The sequence below is a fragment of the Alligator sinensis genome, unplaced genomic scaffold (genome assembly GCF_000455745.1).
Source record: "Alligator sinensis unplaced genomic scaffold, ASM45574v1 scaffold420_1, whole genome shotgun sequence".
Lineage (NCBI taxonomy): Eukaryota > Metazoa > Chordata > Crocodylia > Alligatoridae > Alligator > Alligator sinensis.
The window spans coordinates 725605-738525 of record NW_005842298.1 but is presented as its reverse complement, the minus strand read 5'-3'; the positions used below and the strand labels follow the sequence as shown (position 1 = coordinate 738525).

Genomic DNA, 12921 nt, shown 5'->3' with positions numbered 1-12921 from the left:
GCCCCCACTGCCAGATTGCTGCAGTGGGTAGAGGGTGCAGGGAACTGTCTGGGCTGTTTCAGCAGTCCAGCTGGCACAAGGGGTAGTGTCGCCAGGTACCAACTGGCTGGGCCTCAGAAGCACCTGAGCGAGTAGCCCTGAGCTGCTTGACAGGGCAGCTTTTTATACTGCTGGGGCCAGCACAGGTTCTGGCCCTGGGTTCTAGCTTCCCCTGGCTGCAGATCTAGGAGGAGCCAGGCAGGGTTATTTTGCCTCAAGTGGCACAATTTGCCCCACACTGAAGTACGTGTCTGGGCACGTGCGCTGAGGCAAAAAGCCCTGGCTCAAATTTGCACCACTTCTATTTGAGCTGCTGCAAGCACACATGTCTGCATGTGTGGACGTGCCCTTAGGATTTAAAGTTTATTTAGAATCTTAGAAGTGTTACGTCTGTCCATACCCTTAGGGTTTCACATTCATTAGGCACTGAACAAACAGATTAATCTATTTGGTTTTATGTTTGTCCATAAATTACACAGCAACACATCTCTTTTAAGAAGGACCGTAGACATTTCAGATTACGAATAATTATTCATTACGATGAACTTGAATGCTTAAATGTATCATGTCTTGGTTCTTAGTCTCTCCTTGTGGCAATGTGGAAATATCTCTTACAAGTGTACTTTCTGTAGTCTCAAATTAAGGAAGAAAACAGAGCTTTTTTCATGAGAAACTGCTTTTTAAAAGAACACATTGTTTCAGTACCATGTTTTGATTAACTGTCCTGTCTATTTAATCAGGATAATATTCATCTAAAGAAAAAAGGGCGCACGTTGTTCCATAAACTAAAAAGAACTGTATTAAAAATTTCTAAAACAAACAACAGATATGTACCCTGCTTACAAACTCATTGCTGCCTATCATTTTCCACCAAAACATTGCAACCTTTAATTCACCTGATTCTCTTTTCAGATATCTTGAATGAACTCTTTCAGAGAGAGAACCGTGTACTACATTATTGGACCATGCGGAAAAGGCGACTTGACCAGTGTCAGCAGTATGTGGTCTTTGAAAGAAGTGCCAAACAGGTTAGGATTTTCTCTAAGACTACGCTAGAATATTATTTTTTACTCATATTTCTTAAAGGCCATTTGGACATAAAGACTGGCCGTCGAAGGAACAAATAACTTAACACATGTGTAGTTACCAGGCCCTTAACAGTCAAGGTATAAGGTATAGCAAGGTACATCACTGCTTAGCCCTCATTCTTCTTTCAGTATAGTAGCATTACACTTATACATTTAGTTATAGTTTGACTTACTACATTCCCGTCTCACCTGCCATACTTGTACTGCATTGCCAATAGATTTTTTTTTTTTTTTTACTAGTATGTATTGTTGAAAAAATTAAACACATTAACTTGTGCCAATATAAATGGATCAAGGGAGTTATCTAACAGGCCAGCTGATCGTTTTCCCTGGGTATTAGAGTAAGTTTATCAAAATAGAAGATTAATTTTGAATTCTTCTGTAACAGTAAGCAAAGGGTCAGAAGAATCTTGGTGGTTTTGTGTATGTTTGGTTTCACTGTTTGTCCTGCATTCCACTTCCTGTATTCGTGTGGATTTATGAGTGCCACGTTGGAAAAAAAACATTTAATTTAAAAAACGTTTTAAAAAAGACTACTAAACCACAGGGGGACTTCAAGGCAGAAATATTAATTGAAACTGTTAACTTTTTTTTAAAGTAACTAGAGGTCGCACTGAGGGTGTCAGCCATGCCACTTGGTAAAACAGGAACAGGTAGTTTTTGTTTATATAGAGCTCAGAAAACTACCTAAAAATGTCCCACAAGTAATCTTATCTTCCTGTGAATACAACTCTATGTAAGCAAAAAGGCTTCAGACAGGATGGCTATTGTCTGTCCTTTAGTGCGGACAAGAAGCACCACCTTGCTGACTAATGTAGAACAATGACAGTTACGACAAATATTTAAGTAGATGAAAATGAAATGGGTATATGAAAATACTCAGTTTTCTAATCCCTGGACTGCTACACTTTTTTCCTCAGAATTATCTAGGCAGACTGGTTTTCCTCTGCAATGCTCGATGTACCAACATGTTTTTGTACAGCTGAATTCAAAGGGAAACAGTGACAGCAGTAATTTGAGTCACGTTAGAGTGAATCGTGACCCATGATGTTCAACGTGAATCCCTCTTTAAAAAAACTCTTTTATCGGAGAAACAACGTACAAATTCAGCCTTGCTTGCTTTTATATAGTGATCATTATGACAGAGACTGGCATATCAGAGAGCCTGTCAGCACTTCCTTTGTGAACCATGTTTTTCCAAGCAGCTGACAATTTGGTTACTTCAAATCAAATTGACAATGCACACTGACAACCTGATTAGGAAAATATTTTTAAATTAATTTTGATTTGATTTGGGCAGGAATAAGGTACAGCAGGGTTTTGTGGACCTGTTTCTGCACTCCTATAGAACAAAGGGATTAATTGTTCCTGTAAATGTATAGATAAACTGGCAGGTATTTAAAATCTAAAAACTTATTTCATTAAAGAGCCAATAACATAACATCCAGTTTTCCCCGAGGTTTTTCATGTGTACTTCTGCATCTCCATAATAAAGTCTTCAGTGATTATGTTTGGCTGTTTAGGCCAGAAGGGTAGAAAGTAAAATACCTGAATTATAAAAAAGTGACCTAGGTCTTGTCTAGAAATAGGGGGGGAAGCTAAACTTAAGAAACACTGCAGCCAGAAGCAACATGACTTTCGATTATAGCCTGGTTATATAGTTGTAAAGGGAAGGCAGAGTGAAAGGCAGTGCCCTAATTTACCAGCCTGTAGTTGGGGAATGAGGAAGAGCTGAGGAAGATGAAAAAGTTCAGGTTTGGCTTTGGTGGCTTCAAATTGTTGGCTGGACTTCTAAAGCAGAAAAACACCTCTCATGAGAAAATCACTGCATTCTTTAAAGTGCTAGCTTCTGGGGAAAAGCTCTTTATCCATGTCATGATCACAGTAAGAAATAACATGGGGAGCTGTGAAAGGAAAGGTATGCTGGTAATGAGCATAGAGCTGTGTGGATATGTGCTTTCCATCAAGTTGAATGAAGAAAGCAAGGTGGTACAATCCAGTTTGTCTACTGTTTGGTGCATAAGGTCATGGTATAAGGTTGTGGGAAGAAGAAGCATAGTAGAAAGAAGAAGAGAGTATCCAGATTAAGGTGTGCAACCTCACCCCCCATCACTATTTTAAATATTGTCTCTGCAAAAGAGAGTGGCTGCTTTGCATGCCTTTTTTGTGCTGCAGTAGTAATTAATGGCCAGCAGAGTGAGGTAAAAGTATAGTAGAAGCCGTAAGATTAGTTTTCTTAACTTGAAGTCCCAAGCTTTGGGAGGAGTAGAAACTTTTTTCTGGTCTTATATCTTGAGTCTCTAGGTTAACAGTCACCGCAGTATAGATTGGATTTTTTATTTTTAAATAAAGTGTATGGTAAAAGTTAACACCTTTCTAGACACAACCACAAATAATGATTGATAGAAGCAAGTGGGAAAGCTGTTTAGGGGGACTGCAAATTTTTTGTTGTGGGAATTTTCCTAACCATTATTCTCTAAATGATACGGAGATAACCAGATATTATGAAATGGGCAAGAAAATTATAGGTAGAAAATTTTAAATTAATACATTTAATGTGCCCGAGAGCTTTCCATTTCTGCCTTATTTAAAGTTTTGTAAAGCTAAAGCCTGATGTACCTTAACTTTGATGAACATATTCCAGCTCCCTCACAAAGTAAAATATAAATTGGTAGTTAGTCCACCACTAAACAAACTGTTTTACTTGAAATATTAGCTCTTTTTTCCTTAAATTAGTAAGGTAGTTTTGCTCCATAAACTTTATGGCCCAGTAGTAGAAAACTGTGAAGTGTTTCCAATGAAATATAGGATGGGTAAAAGTGAAATACAGACCTATCTAGTACTTTTTATGTGACCATTCAATGTTTGAATAACAGTGATTTAGACAGGCTTTTGTTGGCAAAAGTATGTCACTCTCTTCTGCCCTCCACTGACTCTTGCTATATTTAGGCTCTGGAATGGATCCACGACAATGGAGAGTTCTATTTATCCACACATACCTCCACTGGTTCCAGTATCCAACACACTCAAGAGTTGTTGAAGGAACATGAAGAATTTCAGATCACTGCAAAGGTACACAAACAGCAATAGTAGGAGCCTGACAAGCTTTCCCATTACACATTGGTTTTCTTGGGTATGTGACCATTTAGGGTGAAATTTGGGAGGATGGAGAGCATAATAAACATAAAAACATGGTAATAAAAGAAAAAAGCCTCATACAATCCCAGTTCTGTAAGAGTGGCAAACGTTCCAGGTGGAGTAGCTGTAAACTTACTGTGACAAGGTTGTCATGAGTTAGCATTCAGAAAGGCAAAGATCACTTCCTTTCAGCTTTGGTGTTACTTGGGTCTAGGCTTGATTACGGATAATCTGTTTTAATTTTTAGTCTATATTAAGATATTATACTAATGTTTATGTTCCAGTTGTGCTTCAAAATAGTAGATACTGTACAAATAAGATAACCCGTAATTAAAGCTTTAAGTCTTTCAGGTCTAAGAAATGCAGGTTATTGAAATATTGTCAGTACTTCTAGGCAATAGCAATTCTGTCTTGATTCTGTTTGGTGGTGCCAAAGATCTTGCACCATAGCTACAAATCTCATGCTAACCACAGTTAATTCCTGAATTAAACTCTGGAACCAATAAGCTGCAGCAGAGACTTGATTCCCTCACAACCTATTGCTCCCCTATTAAATATTTGCACATGGTCTCCACCTCCCAGCTCTCTGTCGTTTGTGAAAGGGCCATGGGCTTTCAAACAGGTGACAAGGTAGGCAGCCTGAAGGAAGACATAGGCCAATCTCAGCTGGAAAGGGACATTGGGGCCTGGAGGAAGGGAAGAGAGATTGGTTAAAAGCCACTCATCAATTCTCTCCCCACCCAAGGCCTAGTCTAGCTAAATCTTTGGTTTATGGTCAACTCCTGTTATATAGCTTCTTCCATGTAGCAAGCACCATCTTTGTTATATCCAGTGACAGTCAGTGTTTACCTTAGTGGGAGGTGGTGTCCTTCCTTTGTGTTTGTAGCAGATTTTCAGAAGCATACATTATTCTCTGTTTAGCCTTAGGTATACGATTTTATGATTATCAGAAGTGTTCAGCTAATAAAAATGAGTGTTCTTCAAAAAGAAACCAATCTTACATAAGTCAAATAGAGAGTTCTGAACTTATTGATAGCCACTGACAGGTCAGTCCTGGTACAACCTTGAGTTTGTGAATGAATTGTTAAACTGGCTAAGAATGTTTTAGTTGCGCTTCCAGATTTTCTTTTTGTTGTGGTCTACTCAATTTTTTGACTGAAAGTGGTGATGGGGGAGACTGCTTGAAGCCTGATTCGATTCTTTAAAATCCTCAGAGAGCTTGTGCTTTTGGAGTAATAGTATTCTCACATATGGATGACTCCTGCTCAGCCTCCAAACTGTTCAGAAATACTTGAGAGAGATTTGGAGACGGCAACAATTGCTCCTTGCTTATGAGTGAAGTCCTTTATATAAAAAGTGTATATACTTACATTGCTGTCAAAGAAAAGTTTAGGGAAGCAAAGAAAGCTTAGGAACTCTTTTTGTGAGTGTTATTTGTGCTCACCCATTTGCTTTTCCCTCCCCTTTGCTCCCTGACATTTTTAAGTAAAAACTAAATCTAACCCTACTGCTTTTCCATTAAGTGTATCAGCAAGTATCAGATCTTTTTGGTAGCCAAAAAGGTGCTCCTACACTTGCTCTGAGGAAAAAGCAGAAAAATAACTTTTTACCTATGCTTCTGCACACTGGAGCTGCTTACCTTGCAGAAGAGCTTCTCCATTAGGTAGTACAATGAAGAGGAAATAACTGTGTTCCTTCAAGTAGTTGCTTGGATGGTCATGGACCTGTGCCTTCCGTGGTGAGTCCTTTCATGTCTGCTTGATGGGATTTACAGCATTTTCGTTGAAAACTACCTGCATTATACAGCGTATCCCTCTTAATTTGGGAGATCTGGCTTTGACATTTTTCCGGTAGCCTTGTAGCTGCTGTCACATTTCAGGGCAACACTGCAGTGGATTTTGGGGAAGCAGCACCTTATGTCTTTCAGCATGGTAGAGAGATTTCAGTTGAGTGTAATGCCTTCATCGAACAAATCTATGTTAACATTGTTGGTGTCTGTGGATATGAAGGCAAAGCTATTATTGTCTTAATTACTCTTTGGAAGAGTTTGCAGCAAGCATTATTTTAAAGTAAGACCTTTTATGTTTCATTATGTAGCTTTGAGACCAACCTTACCTTAATTGATCTGTAATACTTTAAAAGCCATGAGAGGCTTTATTTGCAGTTCATCCCTTACCAACAAGCTGCTGTAATATGCAACATAGCTTTTTAACAACTTTCACTTACAAATTCCTCTTAAAAGGGACCTGATGAGAATATTTTTTGTCACCTAGAAGCAGTGAGAGTTCATGGTTAGAGAATTTCCTAATTCTGCAAATTGTTATTTGAGTATCTCCTTTTTGTGACTGTTTCTGAAAAGAGTGATTTTTGGAGACTAATAATACACAGATTTTTTAATTTGGAAACTTGTTTTAAATATCTGACTTTGCAGGGCACACTACACTCCACATTCAGTGTTTTGCTGAGAATTCTGTCTGTCTGCAAGTTGAGTTTTTCTAAAGCTGTTGCTGTTTAAGTAGTAAAGAGGCAGGGGGCTCTCTCTGCCCTTCTGTTCTTGAAAGAGAAAAAGGATCTGCTTGTAAATTTTTTTTTTTAAAAGGCTAGCCAATTGCTTCCATCATTTCTATACCTATCATTACTGATAGATTATGCTAAACAAGCCCTCTTGTTACAGGTATTTGGCAGTAATTTCTCAGTGTTTTCCTGTTTTTTCACAGCAAACCAAAGAGAGAGTAAAGTTGTTGATACAGCTGGCTGATGGCTTTTGTGAAAAGGGGCATGCCCATGCAGCAGAGATTAAAAAATGTGTCACTGCAGTGGATAAGAGATACAGAGACTTCTCTCTGCGCATGGAGAAATATAGGACATGTTTAGAGAAAGCTCTGGGGATTTCTTCAGATTCCAATAAATCGGTAGGTGAGATTTCAGCATACACTAGTGGAAGAACAAGCAGTACCTTGCAGCTAATTGCATGGGCCATTGCTTTTTCTGTTTTCCTTCCTGCATCATTTCTCCTTTTCTTCTTTAACACAGAGCAAAAGCCTGCAGCTGGATATAATCCCAGCCAGTGTTCCTGGATCAGAGGTGAAATTACGAGATGCTGCTCATGAGCTTAATGAAGAAAAACGAAAATCTGCCCGCAGGAAAGAGTAATGCAGTCTTTACAGATGCAGATGAATAAATAGATTGTGATAGGGAAGTAACTGTTATAGCATGGCTTAAAGTGGTATATTTCCCAGAATAGAGTTTCTATAGACGTGCACAGATTGTTGCCTTCTTCCTGTTTTGGTTTTTGAACACCAGGGTTTGGGGAACATAAAGCCAACACTTCAGGTTCAAAAAATAAATGTTGAAGTGGAAAAACAAATGTGTGAGGGTAGGGGAGAAATTATAGGAAAAAGCACTTTCAAGAAGGACTAACACTTAGTAATCAATACATCTTATTAAAAAGTGGATTATATTTTATTCATGGCTAGCAACGGTGGTTGAACTTAATTTCTTACCTGTTGAGTTGTAACCACACGCTTCTGCAAGGAACTTTTTCTTCTCGGTATAGTTATTGTCAAAATCTAGCCCTGGCAAGGCTCATTGCTGGCATTTAATAGAAGGCTACAGTCTTTCCCTGCTTTCCCTCATCCCCAAAATATTTCCTGATCTCTTTTAAGCTCTCATGTAATGAACTTTTCCCAGCATTAAAAGAAAAACAAGGGGGGAGCATTTTCTTGTTTATGTAATAGCACTGTAGTTGTCATGAAACAAGCTTGGATCTAATTGTTCGTTTTGTTATCTATCTTAAGGTTCATTATGGCTGAGCTAATTCAAACAGAAAAAGCTTATGTAAGAGATCTTCGGGAATGCATGGATGTAAGTCTATATTTTATTGGTCCAGGATTCTTTATGAATAACTTTCTAATTAAGAATGTCTGTAACAACCCAAGTACTGTCCCTTTGACAGGATCAAATCCTACACTAATTTGTGACCTGCTATTTTGTCAAAAGCAGTTGAACTGTAACAGGAGTTAGCAACTTCAGGATTTAGCCCATAATTTCAGTACGGAAATCTGTTTGGCCAATACAGTACTATCTTAATGTACTAAGAACTGACTGTCCACTTGTGTTGGGTTTTGTATTTGTTTGTGCTTTTGTTACCAGCACAGATGAGCCAGTGTTAATTCTTTCATTGTATTTATCACATGTTCTGCAACAGGCTGACTTTCTTTGAATAGAAATTCAGAGAGGTTCCATGGAAATTGCCCAGTAATGGTTACATTTGAGCAAGCAATGCTGAGCACTTGCTATTACACAAAATGTAAACTTCTGGATTCCCAGCCTGACCTTGGTATACTACCCTGAAGCATTGTCTGCTGCCAGGAAGATTGCACACTGTAAAAGATTACTTCTCAGCCAATAGGTCTGAATATCGGTTTCAAAACTCAGATGCAGAAAATAAGAGCATTTGAGTGTTTGTTTAAAAAAAGATCAGACTAGTGCTCTTTGGAAACTTTGTATCTTTTTAACGTACCTTTTTCCTTCTGGCCAGACATATCTGTGGGAAATGACAAGTGGTGTTGAAGAGATCCCGCCTGGGATTGTAAACAAAGAACACATTATCTTCGGAAACATGCAGGAGATCTATGAGTTCCATAATAAGTGAGTGACTTATCTTCCATTCCCATACTACTAGTAATGCCAAATGATAACTTGAGGGATTTCCTAATCAAAACATTGTGTTTATAAGAATGAAATAATGTGGCCATTTTGCCACAAAAATATCTGAAAACTCCCCCCCCCCCCAAGAAATTTACCTGCTTCACTAAATGTCTCTCTCCTTTTTGAAACCACCTCATCTAGTTCAGAAATCTATCTTGCATCTTTTAAGAAGCAAATAAAGCTTGAGACAAATTTTAAATTGGCCATTTCCCTGAGAGGGAAAGAGAGGGGAGGAGACGACACAGGTGGTTAATTGTCTTTGTAAAGGCTGTGGTTTGGCAGAATCCTTCCTGTTAGTTTGTCTGTAGGCCTCATTTTTGGCCTTATTGTAGAGGTCACTGAGAAAGATGGTTCCTTTTCTTTCTTGGTGTCTTGGACCTTTCTTGGTGTCTTGGGAGATGGCTACCAAGGGGTGTGATTAGTAATGTGTAGTTTTATGAGGTTGTTAATAATCTTCTGGACTCATCCTATGAATTACTGGAAGAAAGGTTATTGGTAACAAATGAGAATGATGGCAAGGGATGCCATTGGTGAGGAATTTGCATGCTGATTTTGCTGTTTGCCCAACTTGCTACCCTTTAGTGAGATGATAAATAGTGTGGGTATATTTTAACAAGTAATTTTTTTTTATTAGTTGGTGTTCAGGAAAAAAAACAACCCTTTCACTTTCAGACCTCCTTCTACTTATTTTATTATTCTTAGGATTTTATAAAAGTTAAACCATTTCTAAGCTTTAGATGAAAGGACTGAGTTAACCTGTTTCTGAAAAAAATGTCAGCAATTATTGAGTCTTATTCAGTGAACAAATAATTTGTCAGTCAGAACATCTGGTAGAATAGGATTTATAAGGTCTGTGTGAAGCTTTGGGTTCTCGTTCAATTCGGTGGAGATTCAGCGGCCAACTCTCCGAATCAAATTGGGAGACCAATAAAAAGTCTGAATCAATTCGAAGCTCTCCAAATCGATTTGGAAGAGATTCAGAGATTCAGGCAGTCCCTGCTCACTGCCACAGGGAGCTGGACCCGGATTCCATACCAGTAAGGGGGGGGGAAGGGGGGGCAGCTGGAGGAGGAGGGAGGGGACCATAGGGGGGACCCTTACCAGGCCCCATCCCCTGCCTGCTCCCCCAGCCTCCCTGAGCACCCCATGACCCCCGCCCACTCTCCCAGCCCTGTCAAGGGCTGTCCTGCCTGGCCCCAACATCCTGGCTCTTCAAAAAAACAAAAAACAAAAAAAAAACAGGATGCTGGGGCCAGGCAGGGCAGCCATTGACAGGGCTGGGATAGTGGACAGGGGGTGGGGCCTGTTAGGTTCAGCTGATTCGGCGACAGACAAATCTTCAAATCAGATTCGGCTGAATTGATTCAGGACAGTGATTCAAATTACCAAATCAAATCACAGTCTCCTGAATCAGCCGACTCTGAATCCGAATCCCAAAGCAAATACTAGCCGCTTCACACAGGCCTAGTATTTATCAGCTGCATAAAAAATTAGAGTTTTAAGAGATGGGAGATTTTAGGGTTTTAGTATCTCAGATTCTCATTCCTTTAATGTCCAAATAAATTATCTGACCCTGTCATTCAAATAAATTTTTGTATGTGTTAGGTGCCCTAATATTATTCCATGGGCTTTTTTATCTTTTAATCTTTTCTTTTCTTCTACGTATAGTATATTCCTAAAGGAGCTGGAGAAATATGAACAGTTACCGGAAGATGTTGGGCACTGCTTTGTCACTTGGGTAATGAAATTGTGTTTGTGGCTAAAAGTAACAAGTAAAATCAAGATGGAAAGGATAGTGGAGTCTTTTATCTCCTGTAACCAGTTTATTCAGGGCTGAATTTGTATAAATTCACACTTTCTTTCATCGTGGAATAAATAAACTATAGATTATACTGCAAACTCTTGACCTTCAAATACTAGTGGGTGGATCTAGGATTGTGGAAAGGGGGCGGTGGAGATGGTGTTCTACATCATCACACGTAACGCAACACTTTTCTCTACTTAAAATAAAACCTAGAAGCTTTACTAATATGCTAGGGGACTAGCATTATTCTGTTTAGGATTAAACATTATTCCGTTCAGGATTAAAGCAAAAATAAATATAACCTTATTGGAATGTGCATTAATTTGCTATATCATATGTTATGTATAAAAACACAATTAACTAGGCAGAAATATTCAAAATATGTTGTTTCATTAGTCCTGTAATTATTAGTGTACATTTATTAAGTGTATATCACTTTCAGATTCATAAACAAAATCAAGCCTTTTTGAGCACCTTGACAGTGCATTCAGTGCTTCACTGAAAGTTAATTCTATGCCTGAGTTAGAGCTAAAAACAGTTTGCAGAGCTGCTACATTATCAGAGCAGCTGACAGCAGAATTGCAGAAGAAAGGCTAGTTTAATTAGTGGAACCATTAAAGACCATTAAAAAGCAGACAGGGTTGTTAACACTTGTGGAATGAAGAATTTAAAAGGAATCAGGGTGATTTATAAACAGCCATGAATTCAAGTGACTTCCTTCCTGCTGCCTGAACGTAAGCGCTGCCACTGCCAGGCATCTGGTTTTAAACTCTAGATGGAACAGGAATGAGAGGGGGTGCAACTGCACTGCTATGTTTCCACCCGCCCTGCATCCACCCCTGTTAAGCTCCCAAAGAAGCTCACATGAATCATGTACCTGTGTCTCGGGGTAGAATGCAGATCACTGCATTTATTTTCTGCCTTAGAAATCAGTGTCTTGCTTTTCAGTGTTTGGATCATAACTTTATCTGTTGCATGTTCTCTTGCTGCTGATTTGAATAGGAAAATCTGCAGTAGCTTGGGCAGAGGAAATGCTTTTTAATAAACTATTTGAATTTGTGTTTTGTTTATGCAGGCAGACAAGTTCCAAATGTATGTTACATATTGTAAAAATAAGCCAGATTCCACTCAGCTGATACTGGAACACGCAGGAGCATATTTTGATGTGAGTACCAGACTACTTGTACCCAAAAGAAAAATTTGGATGGGCTGTTTTAATTGTGCACCTCTAATTACTTTGTTCAGTCCCTAACATGAAAATTGGGCAGGAACATCAAATGAGTTTTCAGTAATTGACAGTGATTTAGAACAACCTCAGTTAAATTGAATGTGTTTTAGAATGTTTCCTGTGTTTAATTTATAGTGTTAGATTGCTATAATGTTCTCCTAAACCCATTAACATTTAGTATTAGAAAGACACTAACACACCAAAGGAATTAGAAACCTAGTAACATTTGGGTATCAAGTGAAAATGCAACCAGATTTTATCACTTAAAACTGAGACATACATCCACAGTTTCCAGAGGCAGATGCTGCATATTTTTGCAGTAGTATATTTTGGTTAAGTTTCGTTGAATTGAATGAAAACTAAAATAATTTACAGGGCTGGAAAGAAGTAGCTGCTCTGTCTAGAAGCATGAAAATTCTAAATTAAAACTTGTCGGGACCGAAGGTCGGTCTGAGGCTATGGCCAGTAGCCCGGACCGTCAGGTGGGGTTTTTCCACGACGGAGTAGAGTTAGGCACAGAAGCGTATTGGTTTTATAAAGAAAGCTTTACTTACACTGCCGATGGTCACAGTGCAGGAAGGAAACTTGCTTGAGTTGCAGTTGCACACAAACAAACACAAATGAGATCTCTTCCGAACCGCACCAAACTGAGATGAGTCGTCGATATACATATTTGACGTATCCCCCGTGTGAAGTGCTCCGCGAGCGCTTCACACGGGGGATACGTCAAATTCACACTATGACGGGGAGTGGCTAAGAGCTGATCAGGCCTCTCTGTCCTCCTCCAAGACACACACGGAGTTTGCTAGGCTCCACTGCGCGCTCAGAGTTCCCCACGAGATGGTTGTGGAGTCCTCCAACTTGGGCGGAAACTGCTCTAACCTTTTGTACGGCTAGCGAGCCAATTGCTAGCC

The 12921-nt window shown here is 39.1% G+C and overlaps 1 protein-coding gene across 19 annotated transcripts in view; it reads left to right on the top strand.

The window, feature by feature from the left end:
* The window catches only part of TRIO (trio Rho guanine nucleotide exchange factor), a 466181-nt gene that overhangs the window by 315232 nt on the left and 138028 nt on the right, over positions 1–12921 (top strand). For 18 of the 19 annotated variants that reach the window (XR_003095137.1, XR_003095138.1, XR_003095139.1 and 15 more), the window contains 8 exons: positions 952–1067; positions 4077–4199; positions 6983–7177; positions 7299–7414; positions 8063–8129; positions 8806–8915; positions 10644–10713; positions 11855–11944. Coding sequence is in view for 16 of the 19 variants with exons in the window: in XM_025209612.1 (XP_025065397.1) it covers positions 952–1067; positions 4077–4199; positions 6983–7177; positions 7299–7414; positions 8063–8129; positions 8806–8915; positions 10644–10713; positions 11855–11944 (887 nt within the window). In the remaining 3 variants the exon portion in view is untranslated. The remainder of the gene's footprint in view (positions 1–951; positions 1068–4076; positions 4200–6982; positions 7178–7298; positions 7415–8062; positions 8130–8805; positions 8916–10643; positions 10714–11854; positions 11945–12921) is intronic. The other variant, XM_025209615.1, reaches the window with a different exon arrangement.